The 24075-nt window shown below is 29.7% G+C and overlaps 1 protein-coding gene across 1 annotated transcript; it reads right to left on the reverse strand.

The window, feature by feature from the left end:
* Nucleotides 1–5919: 5919 nt before the first annotated feature.
* LOC144838116 (uncharacterized) lies at nucleotides 5920–19458 on the reverse strand. The gene is made up of 13 exons (XM_078693475.1): nucleotides 19427–19458; nucleotides 18519–18543; nucleotides 15846–15935; nucleotides 15330–15506; nucleotides 14925–15170; nucleotides 13448–13642; nucleotides 12698–12883; nucleotides 12024–12323; nucleotides 11562–11639; nucleotides 10766–10967; nucleotides 9924–9962; nucleotides 7647–8168; nucleotides 5920–7413 (listed from the first exon to the last, which is right to left on the reverse strand). Coding segments are annotated over exons 1-13 (2070 nt in total). The 5' UTR covers nucleotides 19429–19458; the 3' UTR covers nucleotides 5920–7405.
* Nucleotides 19459–24075: the final 4617 nt, after the last annotated feature.

Below are 24075 nucleotides of genomic sequence, written 5' to 3' on the forward strand. Positions count from 1 at the left end.
GTTCTTAAAAGTATAAATTTAAACAGCAAACGGATACAAATCAATAGGGTGATTAGGAACAAAAGAATAACACATTTTCAAAACCCATCGACTCGATCTCTCGTATACAGTAAATTTAACAAAATCACACTGATCATATCCAACATTAAGTATTAATCATTATTATTGATTAGGTAGATATTAAAAGATGCGTTATATCAAATTATGATTACACAGATCATATCCAACAATGTGATATATATTATTAATAATAATTATTGATGAGGTAGATATTTAAAGATGCGTGCTCAGTTATCAAATTATGACTACACTGATTATATCCAACAATGTGATATAGATTGTTAATAATAATTATTGATGAGGTAGATATTTAAAGATGTGTGCTCAGTTATCAAATTATGACTACACTGATCATATCCAACAATGTGATATAAGATATTAATAATAATTATTGATGAGGTCGATATTAAAAGATGCGTGCTCAGTTATCATATTCTGACTACACTGATCACATCTAACAATGTGATATATGATATTAATATTAATTATTGATGAAGTAGATATTAAAAGATGCGTGCTCAGTTATCAAATTATGACTACACTGATCATATCCAACAATGTCATGTAGAGTATTAATAATAATTATTGATGATGTAGATATTGAAAGATGCGTGCTCAGTTATCAAATTATGACTACACTGATCATATCCAACAATGTGATATAAGATATTAATAATAATTATTGATGAGGTAGATATTAAAAGATGCGTGCTCAGTTATCAAATTCTGACTACACTGATCATATCGAACAATGTGATATAGATTATTAATAATAATTATTGGTGAGGTAGATATTAAAAGATGCGTGCTCAGTTATCAAATTCTGACTACACTGATCACATCTAACAATGTGATATATGATATTAATAATAATTATTGGTGAGGTATAGATATTAAAAGATGCGTGCTCAGTTATCAAATTATGACTACACTGATCATATCCAACAATGTGATGTAGAGTATTAATAATAATTATTGATGAGGTAGATATTAAAAGATGCGTGCTCAGTTATCAAATTATGACTACACTGATCATATCCAACAATGTGATATAGATTATTAATAATAATTATTGGTGAGGTAGATATTTAAAGATGCGTGCTCAGTTATCAAATTATGACTACACTGATCATATCCAACAATGTGATATAGATTATTAATAATAATTATTGGTGAGGTAGATATTTAAAGATGCGTGCTCAGTTATCATATTCTGACTACACTGATCACATCTAACAATGTGATATATGATATTAATATTAATTATTGATGAAGTAGATATTAAAAGATGCGTGCTCAGTTATCAAATTATGACTACACTGATCATATCCAACAATGTCATGTAGAGTATTAATAATAATTATTGATGATGTAGATATTGAAAGATGCGTGCTCAGTTATCAAATTATGACTACACTGATCATATCCAACAATGTGATATAAGATATTAATAATAATTATTGATGAGGTAGATATTAAAAGATGCGTGCTCAGTTATCAAATTCTGACTACACTGATCATATCGAACAATGTGATATAGATTATTAATAATAATTATTGGTGAGGTAGATATTAAAAGATGCGTGCTCAGTTATCAAATTCTGACTACACTGATCACATCTAACAATGTGATATATGATATTAATAATAATTATTGGTGAGGTATAGATATTAAAAGATGCGTGCTCAGTTATCAAATTATGACTACACTGATCATATCCAACAATGTGATGTAGAGTATTAATAATAATTATTGATGAGGTAGATATTAAAAGATGCGTGCTCAGTTATCAAATTATGACTACACTGATCATATCCAACAATGTGATATAGATTATTAATAATAATTATTGGTGAGGTAGATATTAAAAGATGCGTGCTCAGTTATCAAATTCTGACTACACTGATCATATCCAACAATGTCATGTAGAGTATTAATAATAATTATTGATGAGGTAGATATTAAAAGATGCGTGCTCAGTTATCAAATTATGACTACACTGATCATATCCAACAATGTCATGTAGAGTATTAATAATAATTATTGATGATGTAGATATTGAAAGATGCGTGCTCAGTTATCAAATTCTGACTACACTGATCATATCCAACAATGTGATATAAGATATTAATAATACTTATTGATGAGGTAGATATTAAAAGATGCGTGCTCAGTTATCAAATTCTGACTACACTGATCATATCGAACAATGTGATATAGATTATTAATAATAATTATTGGTGAGGTAGATATTAAAAGATGCGTGCTCAGTTATCAAATTCTGACTACACTGATCACATCTAACAATGTGATATATGATATTAATAATAATTATTGGTGAGGTATAGATATTAAAAGATGCGTGCTCAGTTATCAAATTATGACTGCACTGATCATATCCAACAATGTGATGTAGAGTATTAATAATAATTAATGATGAGGTAGATATTAAAAGATGCGTGCTCAGTTATCAAATTATGACTACACTGATCATATCCAACAATGTGATATAGATTATTAATAATAATTATTGGTGAGGTAGATATTAAAAGATGCGTGCTCAGTTATCAAATTCTGACTACACTGATCATATCGAACAATGTGATATAGATTATTAATAATAATTATTGATGAGGTAGATATTAAAAGATGCGTGCTCAGTTATCAAATTCTGACTACACTGATCATATCGAACAATGTGATATAAATTATTAATATTAATTATTGATGAGGTAGATATTAAAAGATGCGTGCTCAGTTATCAAATTATGACTACACTGATCATATCCAACAATGTGATATATGATATCAATGCTAATTATTGATGAGGTAGATATTAAAAGATGCGTGCTCAGTTATCAAATTATGACTACACTGATCATATCCAACAATGTCATGTAGAGTATTAATAATAATTATTGATGATGTAGATATTGAAAGATGCGTGCTCAGTTATCAAATTCTGACTACACTGATCATATCCAACAATGTGATATAAGATATTAATAATAATTATTGATGAGGTAGATATTAAAAGATGCGTGCTCAGTTATCAAATTATGACTACACTGATCATATCCAACAATGTGATGTAGAGTATTAATAATAATTATTGGTGAGGTAGATATTAAAAGATGCGTGCTCAGTTATCAAATTATGACTACACTGATCATATCCAACAATGTGATATAGATTATTAATAATAATTATTGGTGAGGTAGATATTAAAAGATGCGTGCTCAGTTATCAAATTATGACTACACTGATCATATCGAACAATGTGATATAGATTATTAATAATAATTATCGAACAATGTGATATAGATTATTAATAATAATTATTGATGATGTAGATATTAAAAGATGCGTGCTCAGTTATCAAATTACGACTACACTGATCATATCGAACAATGTGATATAGATTATTAATAATAATTATTGATGAGGTAGATATTAAAAGATGCGTGCTCAGTTATCAAATTCTGACTACACTGATCATATCCAACATTGTGATATAGGATATTATTAATAGTCATTGATAAGGTAGATATTAAAAGATGCATGCTCAGTTATCAAATTATGACTACACTGATCATATCGAACAATGTGATATAGATTATTAATATTACTTATTGATGAGGTAGATATTAAAAGATGCGTGCTCAGTTATCAAATTATGACTACACTGATCATATCCAACAATGTGATATATGATATCAATGCTAATTATTGATGAGGTAGATATTAAAAGATGCGTGCTCAGTTATCAAATTCTGACTACACTGATCATAATACTGTACACATAGTCCTATGCAATTAGACATTGATTTAGTAGTACTACATATCATTTGTTTTATTAGGAATGTTGTTTCAGTGTTATTAAAATACTTATCGAATTATTTTTTAAATAAAAATATTAGTTTTGGTACCTATAAATTTATATATTATAATAACATGCTAGATGTGTTATAATAATGTGATCTTTATTACAACTAAGAAACAATTATATACGAGGATGATACACACTGATAGCTCTCAGTTATCAAAAAACGACTACACAATATAGCTCTTCATTTCATACCCCAACAAGTGAACACACAATGCAACTATTCAGGCGTTAAGTGAAGGTGGTGAGTATGGGAATTCCCCTTTCTGCAGTGACGTCATTGTCTTGCTTGGAAAATTGCAACTAATAAAACGATGCCTCTCCAATTATATTAGTTTTATCGTATTTTCTGCTTTTTGTGTTTATTGAAAATAGTTAGTAATGAAATTCACAACATTCATGATAATACTATGGTGTACAAAAAGACTTACTCACTTACTTTGTTGAGTAAGAAACTAAACAATAGAATTTTAACTTTTTCTACTTTTGAGATTGTTGTGTGAATTAATGAAATTATTTGACAAATAAGTATACTGTACTAGTATAACAAGAAATATTAATTGACATGGTGCTAATGTTTATATTATATGTTTATAATAAACACATTTTTATTCCAAATATATTTTTTTCAGTTTCATTTATTAACACCTAGGTTCCCAGAAATAAACATTACATTTGATGATGTGTATAAATGTCAATAATAACAGTTTTTGAAAGGACAAGTTTTAATATTACAGTACATTGAATATTTATTGAATAATTATTTCATCCACTGGAATGATAATGTATAACTTAAAACACACAACTACAGCCTGGCTTAATTGGTAAAAAAAAAATAATCGAAAAAACTAATGTAATATTATACCCTGTTTTAGGCATTTTTATTTGTTTGCGCTTTTTTTCCAATCTTAATCTGAATATTCAAAACGGATCATCTCTCTTATGTGTGCATGTCTTTGCAATGCTTTTTATTGGGAACCTAGTTTGTGTGAATGATACCTTTTATTTACCTCAACCATGGAGGTATATGCAATCGATCGCGTTTGTTTGTTACTTGGCAAAATAAAATTTTGCCAAGTATTGTATTTACTTTGTTACTTGGCCAAATTGAAAATTGGCCAAGTATGTTGTGTGTTTGTTTGTCATCACTCTAGCGCTCCTAAAATCCGGATCACAGTCCCAATTCTGGACCACTTTTTAGAATTATTTTCAGACCTGCTAGTGTTAAAGATAGGACAGAATTTTCACAAACCGGTGTAGTGAGCAGTCTTAAAGTAAAAAGTAAACTGAAATTGCATTTTCTTGAGAACTACTTGTCCAAAAAACTTCATTTTTGTACAACAGGCAAGAGTTATAATTTGTGATTTGTAATTTGAAAACATAATTTGATTCAATATACAGGTTTTTTAATATGAGTAGTTTTAAAAAACCTACTTCTTTTCAAATTCACCCGTTTGTATTTTGGCATTGCTGTTTTATTGTTAGTCAACTGATACTATTGTTAGTTGAAAGGCATATAACCATTACACCAAATTCGCATACACACACAGGTATATGCACTCTCAGAGATGTCTCAGTGACAGTGATTTTTACAAAAAATATTAATTATAAAATATATACATTGATTATTTACAGTAATGATATAATAAAAAAATACTGACTATTAATTGAATTATACTGACTATAATTGAAAAATGAATAAAAACACTGTTACAGCAGGAAATACAGTTGAATAAACAATCAAAAACAACAGCAGATTTTAGCTCACTATGTTGGTTGGTCGGTAAACACTAACTCAAATTTGAGCACGCGACTGCAACCATGTATATGGCTTTGTTAAATGAAAGATTTCTCAAACTGAAATCAATAATTTGGAATCAATATTTTTGTATTGTAATCAATCAATCAATCATGGATAATAACAATTATTATGATAATATAATTTGTTAGGTTAATTCACAAAATACAGACAATAATCGGACAGTATGAATTGCCTGGATCACAAATTCAAATTCATACTGTAGTATGTCAGGGGTTTCAAAATAATCTTGTGGGTCAGATCAAGCAGAGTCATAACAGCCTGGTCTAGCTCACACACAGTAACACTTGAAAAAAAAAGCTATTTTTTTCAGCAGTAGCTCTTCGCAGTCCATATAAAATTCACTGCAGAACGTATGTTGATAAGCCCTGCTTGTTTCCCCACCAGAATATAAAAAATAGCAAAAATAATAAAAACAACTTTGAAAATGGACAATGGATTTAACCATTTTATGGTTAATGTGTAGTTTTCCATATTCGGTTGTTACTTTAAATGTAAAAAATCATTCATTTTTCCTTCCATACCTATACTTATACATCTATATGATGTGATAACTGTCATTGTTAAGAAATAAAATAGCCCAAGTGGTCAACAACAAACAATTTAGAGATTTATTAAAAACATATTTATAGATAATAATTAAAACTTATGAATAATTAAAATTTATGAATGGGTAAAAAATATAGTTTACTTATTTAATTGTGTAGGTCGATATTAAACTGTCTTATTAATTTGTTATGTCCTCTGCAGCATTGGAATGTCTATGTTATTAGTACTACCATTTGATTACACAAAATATCTAAATTATCTATGAAAAATGTTTTCTGCAACTTGTATCCCAAAATGCTATTGGTTTTTGTGGCATTCACAAAATCAAATACAGGTTAAATATTCTAATATTAAAACTACAATTATATAAAAATTGTATTTAGAAAACTTTATCTAACTTTAAGTTCTATTATTTCTCCATGGTTATAGTGATCATTATTTCATAAAATATGTATCTGAAGATATTATGAAATGCTAAAAGGCTAGGAAATCCATCATGAATAATATTTCAAATTGTAATTGTGATTTTCATTGTGTTTCTTCATGTAATAAAATACCTGAAGATGAACAAATTAAGTTTGAAATAGAAAATCATAATGGCTTGCCTCAATTTTTGTCAGAGTGTTTTATAATCATAATCAAATTTATCAGAGAACAAATTATAGCATACATTTATAAAAATATACATATGTATATACATGGCATTAAACCATCAAACTCTATCATAACTTTTTACACGGTAGTTTATTAAAGATTTAAGTGGCATTTATCTCTGACTGTTTACTTTTGCATATTTATTTACTTAACAGCATTGTTGTTTATTTCGACAGCTTTAGGTTTTCAAAGGTCATGAGCTAACTCTTCCAATCTCATATAAACGATTTAAAAACAGGATATTATCACACACATTTGTAATTCATACAATAGGCTTTACTTTGGTACTGGGTTAGTACAATACAATACAATTGTACTTATTTGATTTTACACAAGATATTAGGACTCCCTCCCTTTATTATTTTACTTTATTTCAAACTGTTTTGACTCTCTTGCATGTAATGGTACTTGCTTCACAGAATAAAAGTCAAATTTCTCATGAATCTAAAAGCCAAAAAAAAAAGTTTAGCAGATACAAACAAGATAAGAAACTAATTTTTTTCCTTTCAATGGGTGAAGACATTTTTTGCCCATGTTTTTATCACATGACCCACATTCGACCAATCAAATGATAGGAATCTATTTTAGATGCTATGTAATAGATTTAATCTATCTATATAATACTGTGCATGTAAATATTGTTTGAAACATGTTAAAATAAGATACAATATACATACCAGCACATAGTATTTCCTTTGGTATTGCTCCAAGAAGCTCAGCTAACCTCTCCTTTTGTGATTCATCTGCTAACTTTTTTTTGCTTTCTAGTGCAAAAACTACATCCCAAATGGTTAATGATTCCATTTCATAGGAAGCATTAACTTTGTTTAACTCATTTGGGTCAAACTGTGTCAATGCCCGGCACAATCTTTTCCTGTACGGGGACAGCTTTTGTTCATCAACATTTTGAACATTGTTGTCCTCCATATACTGTTTTACAAGATCTTCTGCATACTTATTTTCGGATAGTTTCACAACCTCTAGCAAAAGGCTGACGTCAGTAGGTTTGATACATTGTTTAGCATAGAGTTCATTGAATAAACTCTTTGCTATACTACTTTGAGATGCAAGGACCTGTAATTCAATGTGCTCAAAGAGACAACATCTCAAAAAAAGATATCTTCTCTTCAACTTCATAAAGACTTCACTTAGATCATCATTTAACTTGTTGAACTTGTCTTCCAATTGATTGCTGTCAACTGTAAAAATGTATTATATTTATTACAACTATCTATCATCAATACTATTATCACAATCCCCAAAAAAGAGAATACAACATTCTAATAACAGTCAGGGATCCAGCAGGGGATTTATTTCATAAATGATAAAAACAATCAGTCGAAAAATAAAAATATTATATTTTCTTTAAAAAAGATATGGCTGTTAAATTTTAGAGGGAGCCGGTTTAGCCCGTGCGTAAATCTGCGCCTGACAGTTATACAATTTTACACTGCCAAAAAAAATTGATTCAGAATTGTGTAATCCTGGATTGTAAACTGTAGAATTATCAGCCAGTATAAAAAGAAAATAAAATTGATCTGGGTTGCTAAATCACCCAACCAACAATAAGCAATATAAACAGTCCTGTGTATGCTTTTCCAGTTGGTTGCTATACTCCCTCACTATAGTATTTAATTCACATACAATAATAAAAAGAACTGATTTTGTTTTGTTCATTTAAAATAAGATTATTTTATTTCAACAAGAACTATTATTCTTCAATAGTTTGTTTAAAGACCCCTTCCCTGCAATTTTGGACGTTTTTTGGAAAATAATACATATATATCACTTTAAAAACATTAAACCATGTCATTCCTTGTCTTAAATGTACGTTTTATGGTAAATTATGATAAAAAGTGAGAAACAATGCACTACTAAGTAGCTCGCGGCGATCGACCTCTTGTGGACGGTCTTAGGCCTAGCCTAGCTAGGCTTAGTTTTGTAGGCCTAGCTGGTAAACATCGGTAACGTACGAACATCGTACGCTAGCTATATACCTAGCCTGACGTTGTATAGTTGCTGCATTAATTGTCTTTCTATTTTTGCCAGACTCCGTTGATACAAATTGGGGAAAACCCGGTATTTTCGCTGAAAAGTTAGGAGTCTTCCATTTGTTTTGGCCTCACGATCGATCGAAAAGTGGGCGAATTACAGGTGAAAAACAAAAATATCAATCCGCGCGCAATGCATTTTGGGATTTATAGCGGGCCGCTATAATTATTAGAATCGACTTATTTTTCACATTTTTAACCGTTTAAAGACGAAAAAAGTTATTGCAATAGGACCATATAGTATTATTTGTACATTAAATATAGTTTGTGATCTTAAATTAGATCTAAAAAACGTAGGGAAGGGGGCTTTAAGCATTAAAACAAATTGTAGTAGGTAGAATCAGCAGACTGTTAATGGTAATATTGTATTGATTCTTGTGATAATGTTGCTTGTAACATTTTATAATTACAGTTACAGTATTTTTTGTTACATAAAATGCACTAAATCATTGGTATTTTTCAACCATTTAAAGATATATTGTCCCCCCACCCCACAACATTTTTTTTTTCAATTTTTTGTTTAACATGCTATTTTTGTAATAGCTATTGTATAATTCACTTTGACCAAAAACTGGATCGGGAAAAAAATGATTTACCTGAAAAAAATGTAATTTAAAGCATTTTGGTTGAAATTAACCGTTTCTTTTTACAAGTGAAATAATAATTTTTTTTTGGTTTTTTTTTTACATAACTGAATAACTTTATTAAACTATTTTAAATCATTTTCATGTTTTTGGGGGACAATACATTTTTTAATCTTTATCTTGACAAAATATTAAAAGTCAGTTTCTACTCACATTCCCATCCCATACATATTGTACTCAACATGTTTATTCCCATTCAGATCATGCAGAATATCAAAAGCAAAACTGTCAAATTTAATTTATTTTTTCTAAGACTTACCTTGGTCTGTTTCTGTTAATTTTGTTGGCTTAATTTCATCTAGAAACAAAATAAAAAATATTGTTGCATACAGATATCGCCTTTTATATCGGTTAAATATAAGATTTGACATCCCCTCGGGAATGATATTATGTTCTCGGGGAATATATATTTCCCTCGAACATAATATCATTCCCTCAGGGATGTCAAATCTTATATTTAACCTCTAAGCAGTCAATATCTGTATAATATTGCACCTTGTTTTGCAGGAAAGGAGGGATTTACTGCAGAAAAATTCTACCTCTAATTAAGTTATCCGCAGGTATTATTAGCAATCTTCCATTTCAGAAATCTTGCTGTGGATGGGTGATTTCTTTATGAAGTAGTAGTGGTATTACTCAAAAACACCTAATCTACACCATTAACAATAATATAACAAAATAAATTGGCAATAATTCTTTCAATAGATAGTAGATAAATTGTAGATTCTGTGTGCTAAGATGCACGCTATGACAGAGCAATATCAAAGGTTCAAGTAGGTAATGTATTTTTAATCTATTTATTTTAAATCTTATTTTACATCAATTACCTTGGTCTGCATTTGTTCTTTTTGATTTTGTTTGCTTCTCTGTAATAAATAAAAACTATAGTAATCACATTTTGTTATCACAGTTAGTAACAGCGCATCTGATCTAATCCAATTTGTCACTTGTAATTGGTCAAATTACCTGTGCTGTGGATACACCCTTTTGTAAACTTAATCACCAACAGTAAAATACTATAAAATGGAAACACGACCTAAAGCCAGAAAAGTCTGAAGATCAAAGTACAATATTTTTTGCTTATTCTTGTAGTCTCTTTACCTTCAAATAGCCGTTTGTAACGTTTAACATCCATGCCATCTCCATTGCATGGCAACATTTCATACTGGAAATCCTCAAGAAATTGTATATGCTTCTTTTCTGATTTATCACTACAACAACAAGGAATGCATCTGTCAAATTGAATACCTCTTCTACCACCATCTTGAGAAGGCTGAAATGACTTTTCAACTGTTGACAATACCTGATATATAAATTGAATTTTGATTTAAACAACAGCCAACTACAATTGACAATTTACAACACACAATAAACTAATCATTTTATTGAACCAGCAGTGCACACTCTTAAAATTGCATCAGCTTCTTTACAATACCTACAATCGTTTATTGTCTTTTTATTGTCATTTTGTTATTTATATATTTTAATTAAATGTATTTTTTAAAATGTAAATGAAGGTAAATGTGGCCTATGATCGAAATCGATCATCTTATGTATATACAGTATAGGCATATAATTATTTATTGAAACTATTTTAACACTGTAACATACAAATGAGAGAAATAATATTGTCAAAAAAATTACAACATTATATATTTATATGTTTATAACAGAGTATCTTAATAAAAGTATGACGAACCCACTCAAAACAAAAAAAACTAAAATAACAAGGGGTTATCCGCCAAGTGCGGATAACCAAAAAGAAATAATTGTAATTATTATTATTACTGCTATATCAATATTGTTATTAATAATAGAATTATTAATCAATATCACACTTACAAATGAAAGATCATTTTGTGTTCAAATGTTAAATCATTTTATTATTATACGATACCTGTTTACATGCTTCAGAGTCCGGTTCTTGTTCTACCTTACGTAGTTTTTGAAGATCACTTTTTCTTTTAATTGTCACCTTTAGAGAAAAAATAGTTGTCATGTTTTATATTTATTATATTTAACAGATGTACAATACTGACAAAAAATTTAAAAACAAGATAAAATCAGTGTTACAATATAAACTAGAAAGGCACTCTGAGAGTGCATACCTCCGCCTACTGTAAAATTCCCCTACATAAGATTTCTCTCGAAAATATATATATTTTTTATTTTTGTGTCTTAATGCTGTGTGTGATCAGGCTAATTTCACTACAACCTTGTGAATGTGAGTTTGGTGTAACAGACAAACACACACACGCGATCGACTACATAACCTCCTTGGCAGAGGTAACTTTGCAGCTGTTAAAAAAATGCTTTTGCACAAACAGATTTCTAATAAAATAAAATATTATTAATTCACCTTTAACAAGAACGGTCTCTCATCTTTCTTTGTTACGAATTTGACAAGCGATAAAGTCACATGATGAAATTGGTCAAAGTAAAGTTCTGCATGATTACATCTTAGTTTTGGGTCACATCCTTTCTTTTGAAAGTTGTTCAGGAATTCAATAATCATATATGGAAACAATACATCTGGCAGATATCCTTTAAAGTCGTAATAGACACTGATAGATTGTGAATCATCAGGCACTGGTTTCACTTCACTTGATGCGTTAAAGGCAAGGCGAAGTGGCACAAAGAATGACTGCATTTCCTGAGACTAGTAATTAAAAAAGTACCATTTAAAACCAAAGATCATATCATATGTACTGTAAAGTTTATCAATGTGTTTTGTTGCAAGGGGTCAAATGTCGAAGTGATATTGATGGAATAATAAAGAATGCACTGAGTGGGGCGAGTAATTGATTAGATGTTTTTGTATTTTGCAAAAAAGCTGTTTAACATGAAGATTACTTTAATTGGTAATTGTCTATGTTGATCAAAAATATATTTTTAAGGGGCAAAGAGTTTACATTCCACAGTGTATTCCTATTCCTCCCATCTTTTTCTTTTTTTCTTTTTTTCATGTGCCTATTTTGTATACGCAAAGTTACTGTACTGGTAAAAATATTGTACTACTGTAGATATACTTGCCCTGTCTTGGCTGCTGGTTTCCCTCTTACAAATGAAACCTAATTCAATCATCAGTTTTACAAGGAACTCATGCTTGTCAATGTCAAGTTTATGCTTGCCAATGTCAATATTCCATAATTTACGCAACAAGTCTTTTGCCAATATGCCTTTTTCAAGGTCTTTAAAAGCGTCTCTATACATGGGCTTCTAAAAAAAAAACACCACAAATGTTAATATCATCATGTGTTTCTGTATACAGTATATTTCACAGGTGGCAAAGGAGAAGCAGGAGGAAAGAAAAGAAAAGTAAACCAATATTTTAATGGGAAAGAGGTTGGTCTAAGGGGAAAGCTCCGAATACCCGATTATGGGGTTTTTTTTCCACAAAATTCTTATAGAATAATGTTTTGATGAAGATACATAAAATGAATAAACTGAAAGATTGAATTAATATTTATTAATCATTTTTAAAAATAATTATTATACAAAATATACACAAATTAACATTTGCCAACATTCACAAGTGAAAACTGGAGGCAAAAAGTTAACACATAACATCCTGTAGAGGGGTCCGATAAAAAAGAAAAAAATTTCAAAATAATCTAAAATAGCTAAAATAATAGTTGTACTGTAAGTAAAGGCAACAATTTAAAACAAATATCTGTAATATACTCAGTGACAGAGTTGATAGTGATCCCAACACCAGCAAGTACAGTAACATATACTGTAGGCCTAATTATGCCTATAGGCTTAAACTTTAAGTATACTTACTGGAAGGTTTGGAGGAACAACAGTAACAAATGCTGTGACAATTTTAACAAACTCCATTGGATCTAACACCACTTGATCTCGTAGTAAGTCTTTGTCAGGCATGTAAATAATTTCACCCAGATCGAACAAGAAGTAAAGCAGGTGTGATAGCTGTGTTTGTTCGTTAATACCATTCTTACTAGCCAGCGTTTTGATCTAAAAAGAAATGAAGAATGACAAATTTGAACACAATATTAAAATTCAGTTTTTTAATTTAGGCATGCCATTTATTACTGTTTTTGTCTTATCCAGCATGCAATGTTTCAAGTACATTGTTGGTATTCCTATCATGCAGTCAATATTCAATGATGACTTAATTTGTCCATAGGCAAACACTGAGGCAAGCAAGCCCGTAGCCAAGAGAGGTTTGAGGCTTCGACAATCTTCCTTTTTTCCGAACCCTTTTCAACTAGAGACCAGCATAGGAAGTATGAAAAGAGGTTTATGACATTCTTTGCCTCCTGTAAAAATCCTGGCTATGGGTTTGGCAAGTTATCATGCTTTAAAACTTCAAAATATAATTATTAATTAATCATAAATTAACTTCTTTCTCTATTTTGTTTGTTTTTTTTTTCATTTTTGTTTTATTATGATACAGAAATTATTTTATTTTATTCAAATCAAATTTTGTTTTTGATAAAAGTATAAACTAGAAAATTGTGTCTAAATCTTGCATTTTAATTCATTCAATTTTTAATGAAATTATTATTTTGCAAATATGGTTTGATATTGCCTTGAATTGGCAATTACTTAAAATTAATAGAAACAGAAGTGTGATTTAGACCTATATTTAAATGATGTTACGTATATTATAGATAGGAAGATGAAGATGGTAGTTGGATGTAATGATATTGTATATCAATCAACTATCATGCAATAAATTGGTTAATCCATGGATTTATGGTTAATTTATATTATTTTATACGTATTTGTGATTATTGTTATGATTATAATATTAATAAAATGATATTTGTTAGTATAAATTTCATAATATAAAAATATAGATATAAGGAAAAAAAAGCAAAGAGATTATGGAGCGGCTATTCCTGAATATACAATACTAAGTATTGTAGGTTTAAATTTATAAATTTTAGGCGATCTTGTCAAAGGTCAAGCGCCTATAGCCTGCCACATTTCGATATTCAATATTGAACTTGACCTGTCAGTTCAATATTTTTGTTTTCAAGATAGAATATTTTTTTCTTTTAAATTATACTGGAAAAATATCAAATTGGATGAATTTAAATTTTACTAATGAATAAATACCCTGTTTAAACTAAAAATGGAGGAGATACGACGGGAGGCTATATTAACCTTATCCTGTTTCATTTCTTCAGTCTCATCAATTATTAACTGGCTGATGGTTTTTCCTACACAATTATTTCCAAAGTAAAGGAACAAAACTAAGCACTGAGGAATAATGACAAATAAAATTTACCTCTTTAAATGGACAGAATAGGTTTTCCTCCCTCAGATTCTGTAGATCACATCGAAAACGCATCCACTTTAAAGGAACAGGCTTTTCCAACGTTGTCATAAGGTCATCAATAACTTCTTTGAGATCACTAAAGCTCTTATCTTTAGTATCTTGTAGCTTGTTTTCGATAGCAAAGTATTGCAATACATGTTTTGCATATGGTGTATCTTTGATTGCATCTTCAATCTTTCCAAACACCTTCTGTGCCTGGTTGTAAACAAAGACAAAATTGGGTTTACAATCATTTAGACATAGGTCAATAAGGTGGTTATATTTAAAATAAAATTTAAAACAATTTTGTATGATAAACCTTATATGAAAGTGTTTTAGAATATACAACTATATAGAAAGCAAAGCAGTATTAACCTCAGCATTTTGTTCTTCTTCAGTCTCACCAAGCTCACCCTTATGTGTACCCACAATAAGGATAGTTGGTTGGTGAACTCCCTTTTCCATATTTTTCTTCACATCACGACTATGAGAATAAACCGTCAGAATGAAAGATAATATAAATTGAAGATTGGACCAATGATGTGTATGTTCCTTTCAAAAAAAAGAAGATTCACATTACTGTACATCTTAATTATGTCTTGATTAATCAAATTGTAATTTGCTTGTGTAGTTTCTTAATGAAAAAAAAAATTTATTTTTCCACTTTATCTAATTGATATGTTTGAAAAGCGAACTCTTTATAATGCAAATACATAGAAAGTCCTTATTACAGATAAACAAAAAAAGAACTTCTAGAACTTGAGAGTGTATGTTTAAAAAAAAAAGGTATAGTTAGGAAAAATGACTAAGCTTAAAGAATTGAAAAATTGAACTGTTTAAATAAAATAATAAAATAAGGAGAAAAAATACAGTAAGTGGTCAAAGACTTACTCCAGTAGAATCAGCGACAGTAGGATGAGCATTAATGTCTTTACTGAGATCGAACACTACAATGTAAAGTGCTTCTGAAGTCATAAAGATCTGTAACAAATAATTTTGTCATATGTATATAAATACTGTATATTATAAAAGAATAAATAGTATTTACAATGAACCACTAATGTTAAGGATGTAGCTTACAATTTCGCAAAATAACAATTAAAAAAATATACAAAAATAAAAACAACATACAAAGTTGGTCTGTAACGCTAAAGTTGGTCAGGGGCCAAAACTGGTCCGACATGACCAAATTTGTCATTACAATAGCCGTCAAAACAGATCCGGCTAGGCCAAAACTGGTCCAGCTTTTAAAATCACTTTTATTTATTCTTAAAAATGTCATAAAAGAAGCCCAGAATTAGACTAAATGGTTGAAGTAAACTATGCTTAAAGTAAATATACTAAATGTTACAAACGAAAAGAAATTATCAAAAGGACAGATTAAAAATGTGCAAGAAATAAAACATTAATAAATTAGCATTCGGTTCGGAATATTCTGTTATTCTAGTTAATTTGTAGGATGGTGTAATTTTTTGCAAAGGCAAAAAAAAAATAATGATAGTAAATTCAACAACCTAAAACAATAATAGTATTTTATATTTTACTAATATTAATAATTATTGAAGACGCCTAACATGTACTGTTGTACATATTAAAAAATACTGTAACTTATAGCAGGGAGATGTCTCGCGCTATAAGTTTTAAACAAACAACAGAATATCCCAAAAGCTGTTTCTTCACATTCTTCACATGTTTCGATAATTTTTTTGTTTGTGTGGTAAATTACTATACTGTATGTACTTAAGCATAGTTTACTTCAACCATTTTAGACTTTCTCCAGGCTTCTTGAGGCTTTGCTTGTTTTATAAAATTATCAATAATATGACACCTTTTTAAAAATCCTTAATCAATCTTACTGACATAAGATATTATGATCTTTGAAATGTTAGAAATATCAAACCTCTTTTTCGTCGAACAAAAACTTATCAATAGTTATTTATTCCTGCTACTACTATTGTATCTTTTGGAATGAATGTAATGAGGATCTGAAGAAATCTATCTTGTATAATGTTAAGAAAAAAACTTCAGTCATGTTCACTGTTCCTAAATTTGACAAAAAATCAATACATACTAGAATTCGTCTTGGATTTAATAGTTTAAACTCTCACTTCTATGACTAAGAAAATTCCGCCTTCTGCGGTATACGTTTGTGTTGTGGGGATAGCTACTCCAGATATAATTATTATTTGCAGTGTTGTATGTATATTCCAATGGACTTGTGGTTAGCCTCAAAATTGTTTCAACCTGCTCACGGGTTGTCTATACCATCATGTAAGCATGCAATTGTAAAAAATCGATATTTTTTAAAAACGTAAAACTTTTTTTAATCAATTAATTATTGAGCACCTTCAGAAATCCATCGCCAGCTTGCTTTGTGAAAATCATCTCTATTATGAAGAACAATGTCGACGACCGGCCATAACATATGGAGTACCATGGGCCTGTTGACCTAGTTGTATTGTGTGTGTTATAGTAAAATGTTTTTCATCGAAACATTAAAACTGCTTTAAAATCGCAATCAAAAATATTCAATTACTACTACATGTAATACACATAACAGCGATATTTATTAGGGCATCATCCGTTCACTCACTAACGAGTTCTACAATAACAAACCATTTTTCCCTTACTCAAATTATAATATAATATAGATGTAATGGTTTAGCTGCTTCTTCAATTTGTTTGATGTGGTACTGGTTCTGAGCACCCATTTCACTTTCTTTTGCTTTGTCCTTTATTCTTTATTCAAAGACATGAACTACTCACTAGTGTTGACAAAATTGTTAAATATTTACTTGGCCAAGACTCTACTTTCAATTATAACAATCAAATTTTATGTAATATTTTTATTTTGAATCAACTACTCTTTCAAATAAGCAAAATATAATTTTATTTAACTGCGTTAAATTTTACAGTTGATTCCGAAAGATTTTTTATTAGATTTTTTTTCTTATATTTTTCCACCTTCTTTTGTTAAGCTTAAATTTGTTATATGTTGCAGAGACTCCTCAAGACTAAGGCTGTGCCTTGCGAGGAGCCTCTGAGTGAAATATTAATAAAAAAAATAAATTTAAAAAATCCAAATTACCCGAGTTATACCATGGTATATCAATTGTCCTCCATGATCCCAGATCCTTAGCGTATCTTCACAGGTTTCCCCCTTATTTTCATTAATTTCCTTAATTACATCTTTATCTAACTGCCGGTTGGCATCAAATGAAATATTTGCAGTATCTATAGTTGAAATAGCATAGTTTTTTTTATACAATTGTTGGATCAAATAAGAAATGTAACTCACTATATTTGTTGTTATTATTGTCATTGATTGTCCTCTCTAATATCATTGTAACTGTCATCATTATCATTATTTTGTAATTGTCATTACCATCATTGTTGTAGTCTTCATCTTTACAATCAGTAATTTTATTATTATTATTATTATTATTATTTTATTACAAGTTTATTCTCGTTTCATGGTAAGTAAAGCCCAGTAAAATCAAGTTTGCAGCACACGTTTTAACAAATTTCAATTAGGTTTATTGACTAGAAAAGAAAGTTACATACCTTTTGCAGAAATTGTCTTGTCAACCTGACACATACAATACAATAAAACAAAATAACTATTTTTCTATCAATTTTTTTATAAATAATGTTTGGTAATATTTTAACATACTGTACTGTGCACCTACTCTACTGTGCATTTGGTTGTTTGTGTATTATTTATTTAATTTTCACACATTAAACTAAAAGAAAATATAAAACATTCAATAAAATATAATAAAACGATCATATAAAATAAAAGTTTAATACAAGAACGTGTGAAAGGTCAAAACACTAATTATTAATATATTAAGCCGGGGCCACCTGAGTAATTATCATCATTATTATGACATTTTAGTGGAGGTTTTCATCTCTGTCAGTTGATTTAAAATTTAAATAAATATATATATCCTCGATGTCAAACACCGACGTACAAACCACGTCAGCCAAATTTGACCAGAGTGCCATTGGTCACAACCTATCACCCTAGGTTGCCTCCATTACGGGCTATTATTGAGAAACATATGTCAATTCTACAGTCCACAGAACGTCTCAGGACTGTTTTTCCGGAACCACCCATTATTGCGTTTCGTAGACCCCCCAACCTTCGTGATATATTAGTCAGATCCAAATTCAAGAGTAAAATTAACTCTAATGGGCAGTCACCTTTGCAGCAAATCTTGCAAAACTTGTTCATTTGGTTGATTCTACTGAAAAATTTAAGAGTATACCAAACTGGCCGCATTTTTCAATCAATTAATTGTTTAACCAAAAACGTCATTTATCTCATATACTGTAATATTTGTGGTAAACAGTACGTCGGGGAAACAAAAAACACTCTGTATGAGAATGACACAACACGGAGAGTGTTTTTTGTTTAGAAATTTGACAACATGGAATTTTATAATATATATATATAGTACTGTACTCACATCTTGCTTCTCTTGAATTGATGTCTCTGTATTCATTTCTGAGTGAAACAATTGAATTTTCATTAAATTAAAAAAGATACATTAAAGACAGTTTTAAACATTTTTATAAACACAAAACTGTGAAATGTTTACACATACATATTTACACTACAAAAACTTACGTTTAGTATTCTGAGCTCCTTCATTATTCTTCTTCTAATAAAACAAACTTTATTTATTAGTTAAATAAAAAAAGTGAAAAGCCACAAACTTTACTCTTTAAACTAAATTAGTTTTTAATGGAGAATTTAAATATAAAAGGATTCATCACAAAGAAGCTTCCAGTTTTGGCTGGTTTGCAATAACAGGCACTTTTTGTTTATTTATGTTCACATGACATTATTGTTGACATACTTTTATATTTGAACTTACCTTTGCATTCAGTTCATCGTTGCAACATTTTGTATACTGTTTTTTAGGATTACCTGCAGAAAAAAAACAGTGTGTTTGTGTATATCGTAGTTTTCTATCTCTCTATTATTCTAATAACAATGTTTTGTATGTTCTTTACTCATAATCTCAGTTCCCTATGTATTTTCGTGTGCAAATCATGGGGATGGGAAGTGTAAACATGTGTTTTATGAACATTTGAAACATGCTGGTTATAAAAGTCCATGTTGTCAAATTTCTAAAATTCATCTTTGACTCTGACCTCAATTTGAATATTTTGATTGAAAAGAAAATGGTCGTATCTTCTTCATCTTGCTTAAATGAATAATGTTAGTGTCAAATTATTATATATATTGTTTGTTCTATGAAAAAATTTGTCAAAAAATGGGCGAAATAAGATTTTTGGCATTTTTTACCTTTGACCTACATAAATTTAAATAGGACTCAAATAAAAACTTTTCGTAGAAAATGACCCAAAATATTATATTGACCTTTGACATGCTCTGGTAGTATACATTCTATATCTCAAACTATTGTTGTAAGTGAAGAGGAGGAGACTTAATCTGTTGCATGTTATGATTGAAAGAGTAATAATGCTTAATTTATTCATTATTACCATTATCAGCAGTATCCTCTGTCCAATTCCTGTTTATAATTCTAATCTCTGCTATTCCATCTGTAACCACATGATTTACCACAAATCTGAAGTGAATTTAATTTGAATCAATAACAGTAACTTGGGTCACTTTTAACGCTACAATATTATAATAATTAATATTGGTTTATACTGCTTTACATATTTCTTATATTAATTTCACTGTACTTACTCCTTTCCAAGACAGGCATTTATGAGGCAGGTTTTACCCACTCCTTCCTGTCCAATAACTTTCAGCATTCCAAGATTGACTTTGACAGTACCCTCTTTCAAGGCTTCAATGTATGCTTCCTCAGCAAGTTTTCCACGAGCAGTAATAAAATATGGAATTTCATCTAACAATAAAATAAGACTAAAAAGTTAAATTGTTGAAGTATAGTCAACAAATCAAGCAAAATAATAATTAATTTCACAAATACAAGTCTTTTCTGATTGTTTAAATGTAACATAATCTTTCAATGTCTGACAATTGTTGGCAGTGACAAGATGTTTGTGATACATAAAGCTCTAATGTTATAATATAATGGTAGATATTTTGAAATAACTATATTATTTGTCTTTAAATCTTCTTTTTAAAATAATTGATTTTTAAACTACGGCTGTCATTTACAGTTACAATAATAAACTAGACATGAAACTCGTCACTTTGACGAGTTAGTTATCCGCACCACGACAAACGCCACGTGCACGTCATACGTTGGAATATTGCACACAGATAAAGTTTATGGCATTATGACAAGAACTGAAGAATATGATATGCTGTTAGTGCTGAATTCTGTCAATTTTGTGTCATATAGTATATACATGCAAACAGTATAAGCTGTATACATATTACATACAGTGTAGAATAGGTGAAATTACGGGACCCGCCATTTATTCCAATTTTTAACATGGCGACGGTATCAAAATGAAACACTTAGATAGCAATTTCAGAAGGAAATTATCTCAGGAACAACATATTAACGTGTAGAAGAAATTTGAATACGTAAAATATAGATGCGCACCCTTTTAAATGTGATGAACTATTACGCAAAATATGAAAATACAACTTTTTTTATTCAACTGGCCATATGATGACGTCACAACATCCGATTGGCAAAATGTTTACATGAATTCGTATCTACAATCCAATAGCTTCCAGAAAACGTTTTAATCGTGATTATCACATTTTATTCTTACGAGCTATTACAGATTAAAATTTACTGTAAAGATGAAATTAATGACCCACGTAATTAACATTTTTAGGCATGATGACGTCATAAAAATTAAAATATTTTTATCTCATGCTAAAGAAAGTTGATTGACCTACACAATATATAAATGTAGGAGAAAAAGGAATACAGATAAGCGTGATGCGCTCCATTGAATGTGATGAGCAATAACGAAAGAGACAAAAATCCTATATTTTACATTCGTGTGGCCATACGATGACGTCACAATGTTTTTTTAGCCTTATTGATGCATGATCCGATATCTACAACTCATCAACTTCTAGATTTTGTAATAAAAATAAACGGTTAACGGTTTACTTTAGAAACTATGACGGTTTAAAAAAAGACATAATTTTGACGATTTTTTAAGCTTTTTCATAAAAAACGCGCACGAATTGTCTAATTCAACGTGTTCGTATGGCGTTATTTAAACTGAAAAAGGTCTAAATTGTTTTCAAAATTACTAGGAAAGGCTTGAAAAATATAATTCAAGAGAAAAAAATATGTTTTTAATGCTACGTGCGCACCGCGCGCGTAAAAAATTGCGCGCCCGTGGGAATTTTTGACATGCTCAAAATGACAAGAAACGCGTAAAAAGTTGATTAGAAATTAATTTTGCGCATTTTGAAATTTTAAATGCGCGTGCACGCGTAACTTCTTGTGAAACATGCCATTTTTAATCCGTAGAAAGTTTGCCCCTGATATGACTTAAATTTTGTCAAAGTGTCAATACTAAATGACTTTTGGTTTTTAATCTATGATCAATCATTGAAATTCATAAAATTGCGCGTAAGTCACGTTGCGCAACTATGACGTCATTCAAAAATAGGAGGTGCACAACTTCACGTAAATGCCCATATGTTGTCAAAGTTATGAAATGTTATGTTTACACATTTTAGAGAAACACGACTCACAAAAAGGAAGGAAGGAAAGAAGAATAATACAGAAAAAAAATATTGATCTCATACAATAACAAGGAGTTATCCGCTTGGTATACCAAGCGGATAACTAATAAAATATACCCTTTGGACTTGGTGATCTTGTGAATTCTTTTGATGTTCCAGGTTTAACTGTAAAACAAAAAAGATACAATTTCCATTTATATTTACCATTGCAGACACTACTAAAATTGTACTGTTTAGCACTAGATTAATACAATTTGATAAAAACAATTTTAAATGTAAATATGTATATGTTTGTATGATGTATGTTTAAGCAGATATTGGCCCTTGATGGCATTTGCAGCAATAAAGAAATTGAATTGAAAAAAGAAATTGAATTGAATTTAATTATGTGGTTTAAACCTACTTATTTTGAATCAATTTACCTATTATTAGGTGATCATTTAGAATAAAATGATCACCTATTGTTATTGTATAAAATCTTTATTATTATTTTTTTTTTTCTTTTTATTGTTTCTGTACACTATTTTGTGTAACAATTATCTCAAAAAGTTTAATGTCAATGATTACAAAAATTTCAGAATATCTTTCAAATAATATAACTTAATCCTAATAAGCTTTCCAGCGTGATCACTCATCCGTGACGACATTTATACGCCATTTTGCGAAATCACATTATCAATCATATCTCCATAATTCATTATCACATATTAATGAAATTCACTACACGTAAACTTCAGATCAAGGGTAAAAATATTAGCAAATAAAAACGCACGCGCACGTGGGTTCATGCGCGTGATATCGCGCGTTAAAAATTTAAAACGCTCAAAATTAAGTTTTGATCAATTTAGAGCATGAATTAGGCCATTTGCGTGTTTCAAAAAATTACTGCGCAAAAATGCGTTTTTGCGCGCGCGATACTTAAAAAGCGTAAAAAACATGAATTTTTTTTACAAATCTCATTCTACTCACCATCCTTAGTACATTCACCAAATTTGAGTCAGTTCCGACTTAAAATAACGCTATACGAGCACGTTAAAAATGACAAAATGCGCACATTAATTTTACAAAAGTTCTGAAAATGGTGAAAAATAGGTCTTTTTTAAAATGAAAATAATTCTTCAGAATGCAAGATGACCCCCGATTTTTTTAACTTATTCTGGAAGCCATTGAGTTGTAGATATGAATTCATGTACACATTTTACGTACAAAATGTTTTGACGTCATCAAATGGCCACTTGAATTAAAAAATTAGGATTTGTTATCTTTTTGTGTAGATTATCACATTCAACAGAGCGCATCTTGGTTATGTGTGCTCGAATTTCGCACAACTTTCAGTATGTGCTTGCTTAATTAATTATCTTTATCATGAGTTGACACTATCTTCATTTTAATGACGTCATCACGCGTAAAAACTTGAATAACGTAGGCCGTGTAATTTCACCTTCGCAG

This window comes from Antedon bifida, chromosome 3, assembly GCF_963402885.1.
Source record: "Antedon bifida chromosome 3, ecAntBifi1.1, whole genome shotgun sequence".
NCBI lineage: Eukaryota > Metazoa > Echinodermata > Crinoidea > Comatulida > Antedonidae > Antedon > Antedon bifida.

Excerpts from the sequence above, each read along its gene's own strand:
- LOC144838116 (XM_078693475.1), bottom strand. Across the intron at positions 15,936-18,518 it reads CAAGACAATTTCTGCAAAAG|ATCTTTATGACTTCAGAAGC; the intron begins GTATGTAACTTT and ends TATTTGTTACAG. Across the intron at positions 15,507-15,845 it reads CTGTCGCTGATTCTACTGGA|GAACATACACATCATTGGTC; the intron begins GTAAGTCTTTGA and ends TTTTTTTGAAAG.